Below are 23,522 nucleotides of genomic sequence, written 5' to 3' on the forward strand. Positions count from 1 at the left end.
TTAAATGCAATTTTACCAATCTAGCTATCTCTGGGAAATATTTCTTCCCTTTAAGTTATTAAAAATATGTGAGGTAACTTAGTTAAAATTACAGGCTTCTATGAAACAGATGCTGAGTTCAGCTCCCATCTCTGCTCTTTATTGACGGTAACCTTGGGCAAGTTTCTAACCCCCATATATATCAAGTATCCTTCCTGTAAAATGTAACCAATCAGTCAGTTCAGTTGCTCAGTCGTGTCTGACTCTTTGTGACCCCGTGGACTGCAGCACGCCAGGCTTCCCTGTCCATCACCAACTCACGGAGCTTGCTCAAACTCATGTCCATCATGTCGGTGATGCCATCCAACCATCTCATCCTTTGTCGTCCCCTTCTCCTCCTGCCTTCAGTCTTTCCCAGCATCAGGGTCTTTTCTAGTGAGTCAGTTCTTTGCATCAGGTGGCCAAGTGTTGGGGTTTCAGCTTCCTCATCAGTCCTTCCAGTGAATTTTCAGGACTGATTTCCTTTAGGATGGACCTGTTGGATCTCCTTGCAGTCCAAAGGACTCTCAAGAGTCTTCACCAATACCACAGTTCAAAAGCATCAATTCTTTGATGCTCAGCTTTCTTTGTAGTGCAACTCTTACATCCATACATGACTACTGGAAAAACCATAGCTTTGTCTAGACAGACCTTTGTTGGCAAAGTAATGCCTCCGCTTTGTAATATGCTGTCTAGCTTTGTAATATGCTGTCTAGATTGACCATACCTTTTCTTCCAAGGAGCAAGTATCTTTTAATTTCATGGCTGCAGTCACCATCTGCAGTGATTTTGGAGCTACCACCCCCACCCCGCCCCCGCCCCTGCCGCCCAGCAAAAAAGAAAGTCTCTCACTGTTTCCACTGTTTTCCCATCTATTTGCCATTAAGTGATGGGACCGGATGTCATGATCTTCGTTTTTTGAATGTTGAGCTTTAAGCCAACTTTTTCACTCTCCTCTTTTCACTTTCATCAAGAGGCTCTTTAGTTCTTCTTCACTTTCTGCTGTAAGGGTGGTGTCATCTGCATATCTGAGGTTATTGATATTTCTCCCAGCAGTCTTGATTCCAGCTTGTGTTTCATCCAGTGTAGCATTTCTCTGATGTACTCTGTATATAAGTTAAATAAGCAGGGTGACAATATACAGCCTTGATGTACTCATTTCCCAATTTGGAACCAGTCTGTTGTTCCATGTCCTGTTCTAAATGCTGCTTCTTGACCTGCATACAGATTTTTCAGGAGACAGGTCAGGTGGTCTAGTATTCCCATCTCTTTAAGGATTTTCCACAGTTTGTTGTGATCCACACAGTCAAAGGCTTCGGCATAGTCAATAAAGCAAAAGAAGATATTTTTCTGGAACTCTCTTGCTTTTTGTATATGTAGACAATAAGCATTCCTTATGTTGTAAAGTTAAATTAGGTAGTGTAATGGTGTGCTTGCAGCAACCTTACAAATAGTAAACACTCAATATATTATACTTGTGTTCTGTTTATAAATTCTATAATAATTTAGAGGGTGATAAAAGCATTATAGATTAGAGCATAGTGTAGAATGGGGAGCACCTAACCACAAGATAAAAAAGATGATACACTGGGGTTTCAGAAGAACATATTACAATATCTCTTCATATGCATACTTTGTTTGAAATTAAGAAATTAGTAAATTTTACTAATATACAGGTTCTTAGATGATGTCATGTAACATATGTTATTTCATGTCCTCAGTCAGTAATCTTTAATCAGATGGAATGCTACTGGGCCTTATTTATTGGCATCACTGGTGTTCTGTATCTGTTGCATTCCCTATGAATAGTTAGATGGGTTTACCAATTGTATTATCTTAAGTAGTAAAATTGTTGTTATTCATTCTCTAAGTCACATCCAACTCTTTGCAACCCCATGGACTGCAGCTTGCCAGGATCCTCTATCCTCTGCTATCTCCCAGGTTTGCTCAGATTCATGTCCATTGAGTTGGTGATGCTATCTAACCATCTCATCCTCTTTCGTCCCCTTCTCCTCCTGCTCTTAATCTTTCCCAGCATCAGGGTCTTTTCCAATAAGTCAACTCTTCGCATCAGGTGGCCAAAGTATTAGAGCTTCGGCTTCAGCATCAGTCCTTACAATGAATATTCAAGGTCAAGGTGCCCAGTAGTAAAATACCTATTTTTCAATAAAATGGGACATTTTTCGATAAAATGGGAGTGTCCCAGAAAATATTTCTTATTGCATAGAAGTGTTCTACATATTTTTTTCAAAGAAAAAAAAAAACACAAGTATTCCAAAAATGCTAAACATTTCTGTGTCAGCAATGGCTATGCATACTATGCTATTTCTCAGAGATTTCCAAAAGCAGGAAAAAACACTTGATCTCTCCTTTCAAGGCAAATTTCTGTATTAATCGATGATTAAGAAAGGAACTACACATGTAAATCCATGGCTGATTCATGTCAATGTATGGCAAAAACCACTACAATATTGTAAAGAAAGGAACTACATTATATAGGAAATTTGTGTTATGGAGAGTGCATTTCAAAAAAGAATGTTTGACAATATTCTCATGATCATGTGTCAGTTATGAAATCTTTAACATCTACACACAGAAACTTGAAAGTAGAAAAATTTTATTTAAAATATAAATGAAATGTTTTTGTGAGGTTCTGAATCCCTATTATAAATATAAACATGTTTTCATTTGATATTGCAAGAAGTCCTGATTTGGATGATATAAGATTAAATTGTTTTAGCTAAAAATTTTGTAATATCTAGTAGATTGGGTGCAAAATGAATAGGGGAGCTAAGTCAAATCAGTCCTCAAAATTGCTGTGGAACAAAGTGACTTAAAAAGTGGAATATACAACCCCAAGTGTTATTTTAATAAAATGAACAATTTTCAGAGTTGAAGAGCATTATTGTAAGGTTTAGGAAAGGTCATGCAAGAGATGAGATTTGCGCTGGAACTTAAAGAATATGATTTAAGTATTATGGGAAAGTGGTTTTATTTATTTATTTTACTATTCTGTGTCAGTAACAGAGAAATAAACAAGTAGGAAGGTAAGACGTGAAAATTAATGATTCGTAGGTTTCCAAGCTGTGAAAGGGAGAATGGAGGAAAAAAATCTGAGACCATTAGATAATAGGGTATGAATTTGGGACTGTATTCTAAGAGTAAAATTACCCATGTTTATTGCATGTAATAGTAAGAAACTCAGTAGAAACATCACAACTATTCTCGAGTTGGGTTGAAACAAGCTGAAGATAGATGAGAAGGAATCAATTTGGGGGGCATGTCATTAATGTCATCCTTGTGTTGTTTTAGCAGAGTTTCTCGCAGTGTTGGTCTTGACATTCAGGGCCTGATCATGTTTTTGTGGCAGGGAGGTGGGGGGTGGTAGTATTTCCTTATGCTGCTGCTGAGCTGTGCGGTGTAGAATGTGTAGCAGTGGCCTTGACCCTCTAGATGTCCTCAAAGTCAGCAGCACTCTCCACCCCCAGCAGTGATGATCCAAACTGCCTCCAGATACTGTCAGATGTCCCAGGAGGGCAGAATAGCTCCTGGTTGATGTCACTAGGAATGAAAAAGAAGAAGTGAATGTGAAATAAATTGTGAAAGCTGTTGTTTGCCAGACAGCTTTCAACCAAACTGTTGAAGATAAAAGAATAAGTCATTTCAATAATAAGAGAATTTTTTTTTAGACTAAGGCACACATATGTCTTTTAAAAAAATTATTTGACTGCTTTGGGTCTTAGTTGTGGCATGCTCGATCCTTCACTGTGATGCATGGTCTTCTCTAGTTATGGCACGCGGGCTCTAGAGCACATGGGCTTGTTCGTTGCAGTGTGCAGGCTTATAGTTGCTCTAGGCATGTGGGATCTTAGTTCCGCACCCAGAGATTGAACCTGTGTCCCCTGCATTGAAAGGCAGATTCTTAACCGCTGGACCCCCAGGGAAGTCCCCACATATGTCTTTTTGACATACATTTTCTATGTCACACTCACTTGGGAATCTGTTTGGCATTCCTCCTCATGTTTTCCACTGCCTCATTTTATAATATATACATATATACCCTTAAATCCTCTTACAGTATCTTCCCTAAATCTGACTTTTGAGTCTTTCATTCCAAGATGTGAAAGGAAATATTAGCACATCAAGAGACTGAAAACTTGTCAAAAGGTGTCACACCTTTTATTTCTCTCAAATACAGTGAGCCTTTGTCCACTCTTCTCAGTTCTCTAAACCTTCAGATTAAGAGCTTTAATTGTCAGTGAGACCCTGCAGTGTAAACCTTGAAGCAGGCACATTATTGTTAGGAGCCAGTGATAAAATGGATGAACTGCCCGTTGCCCTCAGCTGACTAACCTACCTACAGGAGCAGGCCAGAGGACTGCTTCCAGCCTTTATTACTTCGCTTGAGGCAGAGGGCAGGATTTGTGGCTGATAATGAAATCTATCCAGAGTCTTCCCAGGGCTTAATATCATTTGCATTTTCCTTATAAATGTCAAGCTCTCAAGGCCTTAAACAAAGGATCTCTTTCTTCCCTTGAAGAGAACAGGGAGACAAACAGTACGCTAAGGCAGTAGGTACTTTCAATAGAAGTGAGGTGTGCTGTTTCTTCTCTCTGCTCGCTGTGGAAAGATGCAATATCTTTAGACTAACTGACTTATGAAAAATGCCCTAATATTAATATAAAGTAAGATGGAAAATTATTACCTGGCAGGCACCAGGAGACTCACTGTTTTATTCAACAAAGATCTAGTATGTTCTACTATTTGTCAGACACTGTAGTGAACAAAACAAAACTCTATACCCATGGAGGTTACATTTAATGCACCATGAGGGTTTTTCTGAAAGATATACCACACCAACCTTCTAGGAACAAGGACAGGAGATGAAAAGCATGCAAATTAAATAAAGAGAAAACCCAAGGAATTTAAATGATATATATGCAAGGAGATGGCATAATTCAAGTAGCTGGTGTACCTAAAAGTAGTAGAAATAACCAGTTCATTTGAGGAAGTTACCTGTTTAGCCAAAGTATGTTGAATTAGGTTACTGTTTTTTTACAACCTAGAATCAAAGTAAAAGCAAACCCCCCTTTGTTGATGTTACTGTTTACTTCTGTATTCTGTGTTGTACAAAATAAGAACAATGAGGTAATGGCAGTGACTTTATAAAGGTTGGATGGGAAGGGTAATGCTGAATGTTGCTAAAACTCTGTATATTATCTGTAAGCCTTACACACACTAAGTTAATATAATCATATCCATTTCAGGTATGTACGCAGAGTCTGAAATGAAATAACTTTGTCAAGCACACACTGCTTATAAATTCTAGAGGCTCAGGAACTTGAAAGGTTTAGCTGACTCTAAACTGAGACCAAATTGGAGTTCCCTGAAGGCAGGCACTGGTTCTGTGCACAGTGATGCCTTTGAGACTCTGCTGCACACAGGAGTGGGGGTGGGGCCTGGGAGGGCAGTGAGATTTTAGAGAAGGCTGGCTTGGACCTTCAGTGGAGTGGCAGAGCCACCCAGTAGGGTCAGTTCGAGGGGGAGAGGTTGGTGGGAGAAGCGATAATTAACTGTTGGAAATTCTTGAGTCTGTAAACATAAGTGAGATTTCATATGGGAAGCCAATCATCAAGCAAAGGCAACTGCATGTTAAGGGTCTAAGTTAGTCTGACACCTGTTTTTTGTACTTCAAAGTTTGATTGGAACACCTCCAGACTCATTCACTTATGTGTTGTCTACATCTGCTTTTGTGCTGCAGTCTGCAGTGACAGAGCTGAGGAGGTGCAGCTGGCCTGCAGTGGGCTGCAATGGTGGAGGTATTCACTATCTGGCCCTTGACAGCAAAAGTTTAAGGCTTAACCATCCTTGGATTTATAATAGAGTAAGATTCTCCACTGAAATATGAAACGAGGAGGCTAGGATGAGTATAGCTTTAATCAGGTTTGTGTATTTGGGTGAAATCTAATCTGATAACTTGTTGAAAAAATGAATAAATAGCTAAGAATACTCTGATAAATAAAGCAAGAAGTTTTCAATGGCTGTGTGGAAACACATAATGGTTAATTTCCTTCATAGCTCACTATTGAGCATTTTCTGTGTGTTATGGACTTCCCTGGTGGCTCAGACGGTAAAGCGTCTGTCTGCCTGCAATGCAGGAGACCTGGGTTCGATCCCTGGGTTGGGAAGATCCTCTGGAGAAGGAAATGGCAACCCACTCCAGTACTCTTGCCTGGAAAATCCCACGGACATAGGAGCCTGGTAAGCTATGGTCTATGGGGTCACAAAGAGTCGGACACGACTGAGCGACTTCACTTTCTTTCTTTCTGTATGTTATAGTAAACTCTATTGACAGTAGTCTTTTGGGGAAAATGTTATTTATAACTTAGTGAAGTAAAAAAAAACAAAACAAAACAAAATAACTTAGTGAAGTGAAGTCGCTCACTGGTGTCCGACTCTTTGCGACCCCATGGACTGTAGCCTACCAGGCTCCTCTGTCCATGGGATTTTCCAGGCAGTAGTACTGGAGTGGATTGCCATTCCCTTCTCCAACTTAAACTTTATTTATAACTTAAACTTTATATAAATTTTATATAATTTATATATATAAATACATACAAGCTTGGAAAATAATGAGCCCATTTTAAAAAATTTTGGTAAGTAAAAAATCGTTTGCCTAAAGCAATATGCTTATGAATTCTTTTCAACTCAGTATCATCCAGTGAGTCATATTTGTTTTAGATATTTATAAAAGACTGATTAAAATAAGTAAAACTTGGTATATTTGCATTAGGCCTACTTTAAAGTAGGTAAGATCGAGTTGAGGAAAATAACATTAGAAATTGATTTGGTCTTCTTAGACATTTTGTAGCTGTCTTATTTTAAAATTACTTTTAGAAAATCCCTGATTGTTTGAATTCCCAGCTTATATGAATTCCAACCAAATATTGACTTTTAAAATTACTGACACATACCAAAAAATATCACAGAGTTCATCTTCCTTCTTTGGAATCCATGGATCTTATAATATTCCTCCAGCCCTTCAGAATGACAAGAAGGAATATAGGGAGTCTGATTTGTCCTCAAGCATCTTTTGGTGTGAGCTCAAGTTTCCTCATCTGGAAAATGGGCCCCTCTTTGGTTGATTGTAAGAGTTATATGATTTAATGTGTGCAAAAAAATAACTACGCTGGAAATCCTTCATGAACTACCAAGTTAATTTTGGAGAAAGTTGTTTCACATAGTTGTTTATTGATATTTATCAAAAAATTGATTGTAAACTTCATTTTTTTTTAAATGATATCTTCTTTATTGGGTATTTTGTTTTATTTGGGTATTTTATTGGGTATTTTGTTTCTATTTAAATCCTTTGTTATTTATTTCTAAACTTCCTTAGGCTTAAGAGACTGCCACAGAAAAGGAATTAATGGACACATAAATTATTAAAAGAAATATTGGGAAGAAGTACATACATTTTTTTTAATGTCTTTTATCAGGTTGAGGAAGTTCTTTACTATTCCGAGACTGTTCTGTGTTTTTGTCATGAAAGGGTATTGGAAATTGTTGAATGGTTTTTCTACATACATCAGTAGAGATGATCATCTGTTTTTTCCCCCTTTATTTTATCATTACAATGTATTACATTTTTTTAAAATGGAGTAGAGTAGACTTACAATGTGTTAGTTTCAACGTGTACAATAAAGTGAGTCAGTTAGATATGCATATATATCTATTTGTCTAAGAGTCTTTCCCCTTATATGTTATTACAGAATGTTGAGTCCAGTTCCCTGTGCTGTACAGTTGGTGCTTGTTGGTTATCTGATTTATAGGTAGTAGTGTGTATGGTAATCTCAGATTTAAAATCATGGATATATGCTACCACGATGCTCCTATTTTTTAAAACATGATAGTTGGTTTGTTGTTGTTCAGTCACTTAGCAGTATCCGACTATTTGCGACCCCATGTACTAGAGCCTGCCAGGCTTCCCTGTCCTTCCCCATCTCCCAGAACTCAAACTCATTTACATTGAGTCAGTGATGCCATCAAACCATCTCATCCTCTGTCGTCTCCTTCTCCTCCTGCCTTCAGTCTTTCCCAGCATCACAGTCTTTTCCAATGAGTCAGCTGTTTGCATCAGGTGGTCAAAGTATTGGAGTTTTCAGCATCAGTCCTTCCAATGGATATTCAGGACTTATTTCCTTTAGGATGGACTGGTTGGATCTCCTTGCTGTCCAAGGGACTGTCAAGAGTCTTCTCCAACACCACGGTTCAAAAGCATCAGTTCTTTGGCGCTCAGCCTTCTTTATGGTCTGTCTGTCACATCCATACATGACTACTAAAAACACCATAGCTTTAACTAGACAGACCTAGTTGTAATGTCTAGGTCTCTGCTAGTAATGTCTCTGCTTTTTATTACGCTGTCTATTGTGATAGCTTTCCTTCCAAGGAGCAAGCATCTTTTAATTTCATGGCTGCAATCACCATCTGCAGTGATTTTGGAGCCCCCAAAATAAAGTCTCTTACTGTTTCCATTGTCTCCCCATCAATTTGCCATGAAGTGATGGGACCTGATGGCATGATCTTAGATTTTTGAATGTTGAGTTTTAAGCCAACTTGTTCACTCTCCTCCTTCACCTTCATCAAGAGGTTCTTTAGTTCCTCTTCACTTTCTGCCATAAGGGTGGTGTCATCTACATATCTGAGACTGTTGATATTTCTTCCATCAATCTTGATTCCAGCTTGTGCTTCATCCAACCTGGCATTTCATATGATGTACTCTGTGTTTAAGTTAAATAAGCCGGGTGACAATTTACAGCCTTGAGATACTTGTTTCCCTGTTTTGAGCCAGTCCATTGTTCCATATCCAATTCTAACTGTTGTTTCTTGACCTGCATACAGGTTTCACAGGAGGCAGGTAAGGTGGTCAAGTATTCCCATCTCTTTAAGAATTTTCCAGTTTGTTGTGATCCACACAGTCAAAGGCGTTAGTGTGGTCAATGAAGCAGAAGCAGATGTTTTTCTGAAATTCTGTTGCTTTTTCTATGATCCAACGGATGTTGGCAATTTGATCTCTGGTTCCTCTGCCTTTTCTAAATCCAGCTTGAACATCTGGAAGTTCTCGGTTCACATACTATTGAAGCCTAACTTGGAGAATTTTGAGCATTACTTTGTTTGCATGTGAAACAAGTTAGTTAAAACATATTTTATATGAGACCATAAATTAGAAGAACAAACAAGTTTTAATGACAAATAATTGATAAATAAAAATCAACTACCCAAAACAATTTAATTCACTGAATATTTATTAGTTATTTTTGTCCTGTCTCTTCTATTACATGTGGAGGCAGGGTCTCTGTTTTCATAGACCATAAGGGCTTGTGTAGTATCTAAAGGCACATACTGTATTCTATACTTGAAGGTTGCTAAGAGAGTAGATCTTAAATGTCTTCACCACAAAAAGAGATATGGTAATTATGTTACATGATGGAGGAATTAGCTAAAGCTATAGTGCAATATAGGGTTCCGTGGTGGCGCAGTGGTAAAGAATCCTCCTGCCAATGCAGGAGACATGGGTTCGATCCCTGGGTTAGCAAGATCCACTGGAGAAGGAAATGGCAACCCAATCCAGTATTCTTGCCTGGGAAATCCCTTGAACAGAGGAGCCTAGTGGGCTATTGTCCATAGGGTCACAAACAGTAGGACATGACTGAGCACGCACACACATAGTACAGTATGGAAGTGCATCAACTCAACACACTGTACACCTTAAACTTACAGAATATTCTGTATCAATTATATCTCCATTAATTGGAAAAAATGAAAGGTGTATGGACTGAAAAATGATGAAGGAACATGAACTATGGCCTTCACTGAGAATGTGTTTTTCAGATGTATTATCAGACACACATAGGATTTTACTATAGAAAAAGTATTTTAGAATCATATATTAGCTCTTATAAATATCTATGCTTTTATGGTAAAGGCTCATCTCCTAGAAACGTAGGGCTTGGTAGTATATTAGAGGGGCTGCGGATTTTTATGGAGGTAACCAAGACACAATTTAGTGATAGATTATCTAAGAAATAAGTTTATTTCTCTTTCAGAACTCTTTATCTTAACTGGCTAGATGTGGGTGATCCAGGCTTCAGAGGAGAACCCTGATCATCCAGGGACCAAGGTCCTTTTGTCTTGTTGCTGTCATCCCCTAGCTACCACCTGCACCCCCATGATCAAGGATAGCTCACCCCACGTCTGCGTCATGGTCTGTGGGAAGTAGAAAAGGGCCAAAAGGAGAATATATCTGTTCTCCTCAGGTCTTGACTAAGAAGTCACACACATCCTAGCACTCTGGCCAATATTTGGTGACATGCCACACCTAATTAGAGGAGAGGCTGGGAACCGTGGTTTATATTCTGGGTAGCCAAAGAGTCCCCTCAACTGTCTGTGACTATAAAAACAAAAGTGGAGAAGGACAGATATTGAAGGACTAGCAGTCTTTGCAGTGGCTAGTTTTTTCTAGGTACCAAGGTGAACGCTTTAGATTCCAGATCCATTTTTAAAATAGGTTTTTGGATGAGTTTTTTTTTAAATCTCATGTATCTGACACACATGTCTGTACAGTTGATATACTGTTCTTAGACAGAACGTCTAAGCATAACATTGCATTTCTGTGAGACAGTCTGTAATGGTGAACAATACCAACTATGCTGATATTGAAAATCACAGACAAGTAATAGTAACTGTAGAGTGTATAGGGTTCAAGGAGTGGATGTGGCACTTGCCTTCTTATGGGAAATACTGATTTCAGCTTTACTTTTTGCTCAGCTTCCTCCATCTTATAAAAGAGAGTCTGCTTCACCACCTGGGCTGTGTCACATGGTTGCCTTTCTGCTGTCCCCATCTTCTGTATGATTTTGGTGTCTGTGTCTTGAAGACATCATTTTGAACTTGACATCTGATTTCTGATTCACCAAAATAATGGGGTCCAGGTGTTTTCTTAGTAGTTTCAAAACCATTGACTCTGAATTTGTAGACATGAACACAAGAAAAAAAATAATTTTTTTTAAAAGGCAAAGTTGCTCAGCTGAACTGTGCTCTTAATAGAAATAACTTTGGTCAACTTATCAACTCCTTTTACCTTTCTTTAAATGGACCCATCTTGGGAGAGGGGTTTAGGGGAACATGGATGCATGCGTGTGTATGGCCGAGTCCCTTCTCTGTTCACCTGAAGCTATCACAGCATTGTCTTTTAATTGGCTATACCCCAATGCAAAGTAATCTAAAAAATATAAATAAATGGACGCATCATATATACATGGCATATGATAGCTTGCAATACAGTTACTATAGTAATTTGAAATTAAAATCCTTCCCAGGTGATGAAGGAGATTTGAATTAGAATGGCAGTTCAATGAATATATATATATGAACTTGGAATATCACTTCATCTAATCATTTTACTTACTTTTATTGATATAATTAACATATAACATCATATTAGTTTCAGATGTATAGCATACATGTGATTTATGTATATATTGCAAAATGATCATCACACTAAGTCTAGTTAACATCCATTACCACTCTTAGCTATAAATACATTTCTATTTCAGTTTAAATAAGTTATACTAGGATATCAGCTTCTTAGGTGGCACTAGTGGTAAGGAACCCACCTGCCAATAACAGAGGTGTAAAAGATGTGGGTTCGATCCCTGGGTTGAGAAGATCCCCTGGAGGAGGGCATGGCAACCCACTCCAGTATTCTTTCCTGGAGAATCCCATGGACAGAGGAGCCTGGCGGGCTACAGTCCATGGGGTTGCAAAGAGTTGGACAGAACTGAGTGACTGAGCAGACAGCACATAGTAGGATATTTTGCAAAAGCACTGTTTCAAAGATTCTGTTTCTTCATAGTAGATACTTATCAAATTGTGCTAAGGATGTGTGTTTTAGAGTCTGAAAAACCTAGTTTTAAATACTAGGTCAGTCAGTTACCTTTGTGACCAATTTTTCTGCTCCCGTTTCCTCATCCTGCTATTTTCTGTCATCCTGACCTGTTGTGGTGAAAAATGATAGAATGCACATCAAGTGCTTAGCAAATTGACTGACACTAAGTGCCCAATAAATAATGGCAGCTGTTGTTCTTGCTATTATAGATGTGGTTGTTGGTGTTGTGATTGTTGTTTTAATATTGCCATACAGTAGGCCATAATTTTTCCTAAATCCTCATTAGGGCTTAACTTTGAACTGAATTTCAGGCACAAGCAATATTAAAAATTACCTATTTCTGGTATCATTAGACTGAATGTCATGTACAGTGTTGCATGATGGATTAATTCCTCATAAATCACTTCTGTAATCATTTTTCATACTTTGAATAATACCCTGGTTTACATGTTATATCTCGGAGGAAACACAGTGGAAATGTGGAAAGAATATTTGCAGATACTAATCCTGGTTCCTCTGAACTGTTCCTCTATTATTTAGTAAAAGAACCACTTGGTTATCCCTCTGTAATCCTTTAGCTTTCAAATAATCTTTCACTGAAGGATAAAAAGATTATAGAATACACCAAACAATTCGCCATTCATGCACTAACTTGAGACTCTATAAAACAGAAGTATGACACATTTAAAGGAGCTAAGTGATAACATTTTCAAATATACTTGAAGCATTTATACATTCAAGAACAATAAAACTGTTTTTTATCCAGGTTAAAACTCATAGCACATTTTAAGGTTGAATTTGGGGAAGTTGCCAAAATAGATGAGTTTCAACAGAAATATAAAACCACTCAGTGATAGATTGTGCCCTCTGGAAGAGTCCCAGCTATTTTTCTAAGAGCTTTGTGGTTTGCTGGGTTGCTGGTTTCACTACCTATATGTTGCCATTTGATGACTTATCTCAGTTTGAATTGCCAAAATCATGCTTCTAAAAATACACACAGCTCATTCAACTGTGTTTCCTCATAAAAACCATTTGCCGTTTCAATGAACATTGGTCCCCAAATACAGGCATCACAGAGCATTTCTTGGAAACCAGAATATGCTGAGCATTTTATATGCCTCATCACATATACTGTTTTAAGCAGTCCTACGGAGAAATAGTTTTATTTTCTTTGTTTTGCAGATGGGGAAACTGAGACACAGAGAAGTTAGGTAACTTGCCCAAGGTCAGATAGATAGTAAACTGGATTAAAAAAAAATATATTTACGTCTGGAGTAGTTTCAGGGCTATCCCTCTCCATTTTATTATGACAATTTCTGTCACTGGAAATGAGTTTCCAGACATTTGTCCTGGACATCGCAGGACTAATACATATACCCATTTGTCTTCCCTCATTACTTTACTTTTCCCCTCTCTACTCATTCACCTTTATGCATTAGCAACATCTTCAAGGAATGTAGTTGACAATATCTAGTAATTCTTCATGCAAAAGGGTAGTAATTAAGCCTCTGGAGCGTATGGATAATGTTGAATAAATTTTAGTGTTCCTAATTTTGAAAACAACTAGAATTGTTTCATCCATTCATTGTTATGCCTCTCATCTGAATCATTATTTGCCCAATGTACTGCAGAGAAACATAAACTACTGTTATAAAGATGGAAATTAAAATAAGATCAAAGCATAGGGGAAAAAATTAGTTCTAGTTGATGATACTGGCACTTCCATTCATGAAATGATTGGTATCTCTTTCTTACGCATCATTCTTTTTTTTTTTTTTCTTAATACAAAACAAAGATCAAGCTTCCTAAAAAGAAAAATTCTTTACTGTAATATGTATGAATTGGCCACAGGCTAAGGTCAAATATGTAACAGTATGACAATGAATACATATTTTGAGTAACTAAAACCAAAAGTACAAGCCTCTCTGTGTGTCCTTGTTTGTTTCAAAATTCTGTTTTAAAGATGAATATAAAGATGTTCTTCCAAGGGTTTTATTGCAAATGTGCAAATGTGGAATTCAGCAAATTTCTTCTTTCATGGGATTTACTTGTACTGAAATTCTAGAATCATTTCCAGTTTTGTTCCATGAACTATAAAAATTTTTTTCATCATGATGCAGAACATGCTTACATATACACTTAACAGACATACATATATATGCATACTTGAAACAGAAAATTACACAACAGTCTAGTCCGTAATATAAATGGCACAGACTGGTATTTTTATTCTTTTTATTTTTAAATAGACTATTCCTGGTCATCCCCACTGAAATGATTAAAAAATCACTGATGGATCACAGCTTACAAATTTGAAAAACAGTGGTCTAGACAAAGAAAAAAATTATTTACAGCCTAACTGACAATTTTGACCATAATCAAGTATATATGTAGAATTGATTTATGGATATAAATAATGAGTTATTTGTGTAATTTCACACAGCTTATCTGTTTGAATTTAGCTTTAATATGGCTGTCTTTGCAAAGTTTTTGTTTTATGAATATCCTCAGACAAAACTTTTAGATTCAGAATTTATGAGTGCTAGACAGCATGTCCTTGAGTATAAAGATTTGCCTTCTAAAATTTTCTCCAAAAATTCAAGCCTCTGTAAATATCAGTAAATCATGAAGTGTTTACTTTTTTAATCTAAATTGTGCAATGGTAAAATATAGTGTTGTGTTACTTGAGTAATAGTGTCGTTTGCAATTTATCATTTGCAGAAGATTATTTGAACTCAAGATTGTTAATAATTTTTAGAACTTTTAAATAAGAGCTAGGTTGAGTTTCCAGTTTCAGAAAGGTTTCATTTAATTGATGTTTACTCTTAGATGTTTCCTGGGTCATTTTTTTAAATAGGAATTTTCTGGCCCTTGAAATTTGAACAGTGACTCAAGAAGGTAACCTTGGAGAAGGCTGTGTTTCCAAATGGTTCTTATGTGTAGAAGAATCTAATAATAATTAGAGCTATCAGCTACTGTATTGGGTTCTTATGCAGGTTCAGGCATTCTGCCAAACACTTTATATACTCTCCTTTAATTCTTACAGCAGTCTTAGGAAAGTATTATATTATTGTTCTCATTTTACATAGGAGGAAGCTAAGGCTAATGATGCAGTTAAGTAACTACCAGGGTGACAAGACCTCAGCTGCAAGTCAAGATCCAAAAACTGATTGACTTCCAGAGTCCTTGGGTTTTATAACCACTTTCTACTATTCATAATAAATGTCCTGTCTCTTCTCACCCATAACCCAGGGAAGACACACTATCCAGGATTTGATTGTACTTTTCCCCCACCTACACCCAGGGCTACTGATTTGTATAGTGCAGTGAAAAATAAAATTTGGAGCCCCTTGTTCAAAAAAGCAGGAAGGAAAGTGCTGTTCAAATGACCAAAATATAAAGCTGTTTCCTTTATTCTATGATCTTTCTATCAACTTGCCATTGTGTTTTTTATTTGCTATTCAACATCATACTGAGTAAAGAAAATTAAATTTTAAAGTATTAGCGTGAGTTTTACTGCCCATTGTTATATTGTACAATTGCAGTTGTAAATGCAAATATAAGATCATTTAACTTAAGCGGAATCACCAGCATTGCACAATTTGTATTTCAGAGCTTATATATGCGTCTGTATTTCATTCTTAACGTGAAAACGTTGTACGACTAACTCAGCTGTGTTTATTTCACTCCTTGATAGGTGCACTTTCTACTTATGTTCTGTGCCTTCATCTTACTGATAAGTAAGGAAGGAGTTGAAAGGAAAGGAATCATCTTGTCTTATCTTTCCCTTTCTTTCTCTGTCATTAGTTGTAGCATAAACGGTTGGCTAACACAGGAAAGAAATATGAGTATGAAAGGATATGATTGGGTTCGTTGGTTGTTTTTGTTTTTTTAGCATTGCTTTCTTTCTGCATTGGAAGATAGTTCTGGTTCAAACAGAAACCATGATTTCCTGAGGCTGTCAATGCCATCCCTCATTCAGTCATAGACACTTGCACTCAATGGGAGTCTGCTCAGTTCCCACATATCGTGGGTCCACCAGAATTCTAGGCTCACAGGACACCAGAAACACTATATGCAAATGGGGAAGACATACATAATGTACCTATCTCCTCTGCTCATATGCATACTTTATCACTCCACTGAACTTAGAAAGCCCAAGTTCAAGGATAGAATTATTAAGAATTTTAAGGCGGCAATGTCAACAAGCAGATAAAACAAGCAAGGGATCGTTTGAACATTGTAAAACTGCTCAGATCTTCCAACCATGAGGCTATTTCTGTCTACACATATTTCCCAGGCTATCTTTTTGTGACTTTTTCCCTCCTACTGATGACTTTTAATTTATTATTTATCTTATTTGGGGGTAGAGGGAAGGAATACGTCATGGAGTTTGTTCTAACCCCTAAGACCTCCAGAACTTGCCTTGACCTTGGGGAGGGCCCATGCGACTACCTCTCTTGTGACACTTGTATTCTGTTTGAGATCCTGAAGTTGGATAATTTTGACTTAACAGGCTGACATATTGTGCCAGTTCTCTAGAAACAGGTACAGAATGCGTCCTTTGATGAAAATATTACACCAAAGACTGCCTCTATGCTTTTTTATCCTAAAGGATTTAATAGTTCAAGAAACTTATCATATTAAAGTTTCAAAATTGGAGCATTTATCAGAAGAGCACAATTAAGTTGGTGCTGGCAGCTCAGTGGGAGAAGGCCCAGAATTGCTGGGGACTGGAAATTCAAGGCAGACATGGCAGAGAAGAACCATCAGAAGAATGCATTTTCTCTAGGCAAGATCATGACCTCCCTCCCCCCACAAGTAGCTTCTTGTGGTTCTACACTGCCATGTGTTTCCTTTGCAAAATCGCATTTGTCAGGGCCCAGTGCTTGCTTGCTATCTATAGGGTGTTCAGAAGATTCCTCTCCAAATATTTTTCCAGTGTTTTTGCCCTGACTACTTTATTTGCCTATGTCCCTTACCTCGGCAGGAAACCCTCTTGAGTGTGGTCCTCCTCAGGATTTCTAAAGCCCAACCACCTACCATGCATGTGCTTGACCTAAAGAAAAATTTATGCAGATGCTCCTATTTGTTCTGATTTTTTAATATTGATAAGTGCCTTAAGGTTAAAGCAGCAAGTACATAGGTTATCCCAAGAGCTGTCTCGTATCACTTGGTAGTACTGGTTCCATAGCTCCGGAATCTCCGCAAGCACACAGCCAGGTTTAGAGGTCACTATTCCATTCTGTCAAATACCGTCTGCTCTATAGACCTCTTGAGGTCTCCATTGCTTGGCTAGAGGTGGCAGAAGGTATAGACATGCATTGCTCTCCAGAGGAATCCTTTCTCACCAGATTTCTTCAGTCAGTCTCCTTGCTTCCTCTTATATACCTTAGAGTTAGGTAGTAGATGAAGGAGGGTGGGACAGTTTTGTGGTCGCTTCTTAGCAATTCCTTCAAAGGTGGCCTGGATCTTAGCTTCAGAATTATGAACACTTTGTAACCAGGGTTTTCAGCTTTAGGATCCCAGGAGAAATTACAACTGTTGAGAATCTCAGCTGACATCCTGCTAAATAAATTTGATAGCAAATACTTTATATTTTGCTTTGCCTAAGATAATGTCTTATTATTTAAACCATGACCTTCTGGAAATAAAGGCTTAATTCATAGAAGTCATTCTACCTTTAGAAGTTTCAGATGTATGAATGAAGTATTTTTTTTTTATTATACATTTCCCTCACTTATTTTCTTATTGATAACTTTTCTGGTCTGGAGATTTTCAGAAATATTTCATTAGGAGCTCTTAGGAAGAGATGTTTCCTTTACCGTCATTGTGAAAATTACATAAATATAATACCAATAATGTATATATAGAGGACTCAAAATGTGAACTAAAAAGTTTGCCTATGGATGAAAATCTGTGGCATTTAACATTAAGAGATAATGTACCAAATCACTCCTTATAGTAATCCAGAGAACTTTAATCAAATATTAATTTGAAGTGGATTCCAATGGCCATTTGAGAATCTGTGGATGTATTTGTGAGGATGTTAAAATGCAGGCTCATTACTGTGTATGTCTGCTGTTCGTGTCTCTAATAATGCAAGTGGACGTTTCTAGCATTTTAAATATTTCATTCGATTTATCATTTAATGTATTGGAACAGCCTGCAAAGATACTAATTATATAACACCCAATTTGTTTTATTGTTCAGCGTTTGGAAGCTCCTGAAGACAAGTCATTTGGCAGTCCATTGATGGAGACTGAAGTAAACCTGGACAGTTACCAGACAGCTTTAGAAGAAGTACTCTCATGGCTCCTTTCAGCCGAGGACACATTGCAAGCACAAGGAGAGATTTCTAATGATGTAGAAGAAGTGAAAGAACAGTTTCACACTCACGAGGTAAAAGCAATCATCGATTAATGAAATAGGGCAGATGACATAATGATCATTCCCTCTGTTTTCCTCAGTTACTCTATAAGATCCTTGTATTCTTGTAATTTAGTGTTTGTTTTGAGATGGAAGCAAGATAAATGTTCATGCATTTGGCTTTCCAGTAGGCGGCTTTGGAAGTTTTCCTTTGGAGAATAACACTCTGAAGGTGCTGAGACTTGATTTTGTCAGTGGCTCCTATAGGAATATGAAAGGCCAGCTCCTTTGTCTTGGGTCAAGGTCAATGCTGAGATAGAACTTACACTCCAGAGTACCTAGGGCATATCAGGCTGCACTGCCCCCTCAGTCGGAGATTTTTCCTGGGATGACACACTTTCTTGGCCTCCTCCCCTTCCCTTTCCTGTTTCCTGTTGCTTCTGCTCCCTTGCAGATCTTCCCAGGGATCTCTTTCTTGATAAATCACTAGCATATAAGTCCTGGTCTCAGGCTCTGCTTCTTCAGGAGGTGACCTAAGCTACTAATATCCATTAATTCATATTATAAACAGTATTGGATTTACTTTTACTGGGAATAAACTTTAACTGGGCTACAAATTTAAAACTGCCAAAAAATGAGAGATTCAAAACCATAATGATTTCCATAATATGTCAACTCTTATCACCTTCTTTCTTTGTCAGGGATACATGATGGATTTGACATCCCATCAGGGACGGGTTGGCAATGTTCTCCAGTTGGGGAGTCAGCTGATTGGGTCAGGGAAATTATCAGAAGATGAAGAAACTGAAGTCCAAGAACAAATGAACCTTCTAAATTCAAGATGGGAATGCCTCAGGGTAGCTAGCATGGAAAAACAAAGCAAGTAAGTCTGTTTTTAATTTCTATAAGTAGCAAGTTTGGGAGTCTTAATAGTGTCTTGATGCAGTCCCTTGCTTAAGTTAGGATTCTCAGTTTTTTCCTAAAGTACGCAACTCTTCTTCAGGGGCATTTTGGTTAGGTTTTCATGTCCATTACATTGTGGGTTTCACTTTTGTAATTGAAGTGGAGCTATTGGAGAGAAGGACCAGTATCTATAGAACTATACTTTAAAGGTCGCTGAATTTGTTGTCATAATTAATATTTTCCAAGTTTTCCCCTAAAATTAAAATGTGAATATAGAAGGCATGGAAGTTTGCACAGGAAATCATGCACATAAAATCACATATTAGGTACAGTTGACAGGAAACTTCTCTTCTGAAGGAAAAGCTCTTGAAATATTTAATAGTTTTTCACATGTTTATGGAAATCCTCTTGAAAAAAGTTTCTCGTCTGTATCTGGAAATCCTTTTTCAAGTACTTGCATGTGAATTATCTTAAAGTATATATTGACTTAATAAAAAATGTTGAGACATTTTTGAAAATGGCATATTTCTTGTAAAGGTAACAAGTGGATCTCATCGTTTTAGATGTGCTACTTTGATTTATTTTGTTAGGTGTGTGTATTCATGTAGAGCTTATTGAGACAAGTTGATTTATTTTTAAATGAAAAGAAATGAAGTGCCAACTGTGGATTTGAATACATTAAGCTAAAGAAATTGTCCAAGTGTCTTAAGTTTACTTAGCTATTATTTATGAAGATTAAATCCTTTAAAAGAGGACCAAAGAAACTCATTGGGTATGCTGGGAGGATTGTTATTCTAGTACTAAATTATAGTGTGATAATAGGGAGGGGAAAAGCACATTTTTAAGGTCATGTATTTTGAACGAATAAATAAAGCATACATAAGACAGAGTTTTCACAAATATTGGTATTCACAACCAGGAGATACTGGTCTATACATATTGACGTTTTCCCCAGCTGTGATCGTTTGGAGTATTGCAACAAATTCTAGAGGTGAGAAGTATAATGGCAGTATTATAACTATTAACTCTATTCCCACCCATGCCCAGGCTTCCCTGATATTTCAGTTGGTAAAGAATCTGCCTGCAATGTGGAAGACCCCAGTTCAATTCCTGTGTCAGGAAGATCCACTGGAGAAGGGATAGGCTACCCACTCTGGTATTCTTGGGCTTTTCTTGTGGCTCAGATGGTAGAGAATCTGCCTGCAGTGTGGGAGACCTGGGTTCGATCCTTGGGGTTGGGAAGATCCCCTGGAGAAGGGAAAGGCTACCCACTCCAGTATTCTGGCCTGGAGTCACAGGGAGTCGGACACAACTGAGCGACTTTCACTTTCACTTTCTGCCCATGCCCAAGGCTCAACTAGTTTAAGCCACCCATTTTTCATCATAGATCATAAGATAGAGAGCCTCCTACTTGTGGTCATATGCCAGCATTCTTCAGGTCACGGCTTTGGTTTGCACCCATTTGTGCAACTTAAACAGAGTAACCTCAGGTAAAATTTGCAAGTCTTTAAAATCCCAACTCCTGCTTTACTGCATATCCCATAGTGGCACCACTGTCTTTTCCTTCGTGCTTTCTGTTTTCCCATCTTCTTCTGAAGGCTAAATACATTCTTGTTCCTCATTCTCTTTTTTCAATAGGGCTAACAATATGGGATTAATTATTCATACAATTAATTGCATCTTCAGACTGAGTGGAGAAAAGGTGGATTCAGCCTACAATTAAAACCCCAAGTTTTTAATCTGCTATTATACCATTTAAAAATTGGTTAATTGTTTTAAACAATACCTTGTTAAAGAGGTATCTACCATTAAATGATGAATGACAGCACACACACGTACATGGATGAGACCATGTACGCACACATATGTGTGTGTAATTTGCTCACACCCATCCCTCTGGAGGATGAGAAACCTAAAATGGCAATATTACCAAGCTAAGATTGACATAAAAAATAGTTTGTCCTTAGAGAAGGTTGGTATTTAAGCTTTTAGAATGATTAACAAGAAGGTAAGGGCAGCCTCTTAGCTGGCATAGCTTTTGCTAAAACATAGTTTTTAAAATGAGACACTAATGTGTCAGTGCTTGTAGCATATCAACTAGTCTGGACAATTTGTTGAGGTACACATACACAAAGTATTATTTAAGACAATCAAATTCAGAAATCTCTTGTAAGTTTGTAAATAATAGTCTTACATACCACTTTCACTAACTTTGTGGATTTTCATGCATAAAATTCTAAAGGCGATTAGCCATTATGCAAACTATCCTGGACCTGAATTTTGATAGATTTTTTTAGAGGAAACAAAAAGCTGATTATCACAATAGGATATTGTCAATATTAAAAAAAATAATTTTAGGTTCATTTTAATCCTTTAGTACATTGCTACCTGTTCAGTTTATACTTTCATGGCCATGTTGATGATTAGCTTCAATTTGGGGCATTATCTGTTATTTCCAATCATATGATTACTTAGGAGTAGGAGGGCATAGTAGATGGATAACAATCAAAAATGGATTATGCCACACCTTTCAGTTTGCTCCTCCAAAGAAAGAAAGGCTATGGATAGATATAGTCAAAATCCATTTTCCCTGCCTAAGCATAGATTTAGGGAGAGATAATGATAATTAAGGTTTGTCTAGGTAGATGAGATGTAACCAAAGCCAGCTAGAATTCTTAAGTTGTTGTCTTATTCAGTCAGTTCAGTTCAGTCACTCATTCATGTCCAACTCTTTGTGACCCCATGGACTGCAGCATGCCAGGCTTCACTGTCCATTACCAATGCCTGGAGTTTGTGCAAATGCCTCAAGTTAGTGATGCCAACAAGCCATCTTATCCTCTGTCATCCCCTTCTCCTCCCAACTTCAATCTTTCCCAGCATCAGGGTCTTTTCCAATGAGTCAGTTCTTTGCATCAGGTGGCCAAAGGATTGGAGGTTCAGCTTTAGCATCAGTCCTTCCAATGAATATTCAGGACTGATCTCCTTTAGGATGGACTGGTTGGATCTCCTTGCTGTCCAAGGGACTCTCAGTAGTCTTCCCCAACACCACAGTTCAAAAGCATCAATTCTCTGGCACTCAGCTTTCTTTATAGTCCAACTCTCACATCCATACATAACTGTTGGAAAAACCATAGCTCTGACTAGATGAACCTTTGTTGGCAAAGTAATGTCTCTGCTTTTCAAAACACTGTCTAGATTGGCTTTTCTTCCAAGGAGCAAACATCTTTTAATTTCATGGCTGCAGTCACCATCTGCAGTGATTTTGGAGTCCAAGACAATAAAGTCTTGTCACTGTTTTGATTGTTTCCCATCTATTTGCCGTGAAATGATGGGACCAGATGCCATGATCTGGTCTTATTACAAAAGTAAAAATAAATAAATAAATAAAAAGAAAATGGCTGGGAAAGCAGATAATCTGATAACTAAAATCTATGAATATTTATACTTGTCAATTTTTAGTTTCATCTAAGAGCATGTCTATGTATGATAATCAAATTATATTTTATATATATTCATTGGGATATATTACTGTATATATCAGGTTTCCCAGGTGTTGCTCATGGTAAAGAATTCACCTGCCAGTGCAGGAGACACAAGAGACTTGGGTTGAATCCTTGAGTCAGAGGGTTTGATCCCTGGGTCAGGAAGGTCCCCTGGAGTAGGAAATGGCAGCCCACTCCAGTATTCTTGCCTGAAAAAATTCCATGGGCAGAGGAGCCTGGTGGGCTAACTACAGTCCATGGGGATGCAAAGAGTCGAACGTGACTGAGTGACTATGAATGTAATGGCTATGTATGTATGTAGGTGTCTGTATCTACATCTATGTATGTATCTATATCTGCATCTATCTATATACGCATGAATGTTAATACTAATAAATATTAGCGGAGTGCCTCAAAATACCATCTACATTTCAAGGCACTGGGTATACAGTAATGAATACAAAAGGCAAGGTTCCAGAAGCTCTAGAGTGTCTTACATCCAGTAAAACACACACACACACACACACAAACAAGACAAATATCAGATAGGAATATGCTTTTTGAAGAGGTTAAAAGTTAGTGTGATAGAGCCTGAGGGGCCTCTTTTGCCTGTGTGACCCAGGAATGTTGTTTCTAGGGTGGTGCCATTTAATTTCAAATTTGAATGACAAGGAGGAGTCACCATTTGCAGATCGGGAGGAAGTATACTTCAAACAGAGGGAAAAGCTCATGCAGGGGTCCTAAAATAGGGACACTGGCTTGTTAGAGAAACCAACAGGCAGTTGTGGCTGGAGAGTGGCAGGAGG

The 23,522-nt window shown here is 37.7% G+C and overlaps 1 protein-coding gene across 9 annotated transcripts in view; it reads left to right on the forward strand.

The window, feature by feature from the left end:
• The window catches only part of DMD (dystrophin), a 2,565,910-nt gene that overhangs the window by 990,071 nt on the left and 1,552,317 nt on the right, over positions 1–23,522 (forward strand). For all 9 annotated transcript variants that reach the window (XM_043895268.1, XM_043895262.1, XM_043895270.1 and 6 more), the window contains 2 exons: positions 18,176–18,364; positions 19,033–19,214. In XM_043895268.1, the coding sequence (XP_043751203.1) occupies positions 18,176–18,364; positions 19,033–19,214 (371 nt within the window). The remainder of the gene's footprint in view (positions 1–18,175; positions 18,365–19,032; positions 19,215–23,522) is intronic.

Source organism: Cervus elaphus, chromosome X, assembly GCF_910594005.1.
Source record: "Cervus elaphus chromosome X, mCerEla1.1, whole genome shotgun sequence".
Lineage (NCBI taxonomy): Eukaryota > Metazoa > Chordata > Mammalia > Artiodactyla > Cervidae > Cervus > Cervus elaphus.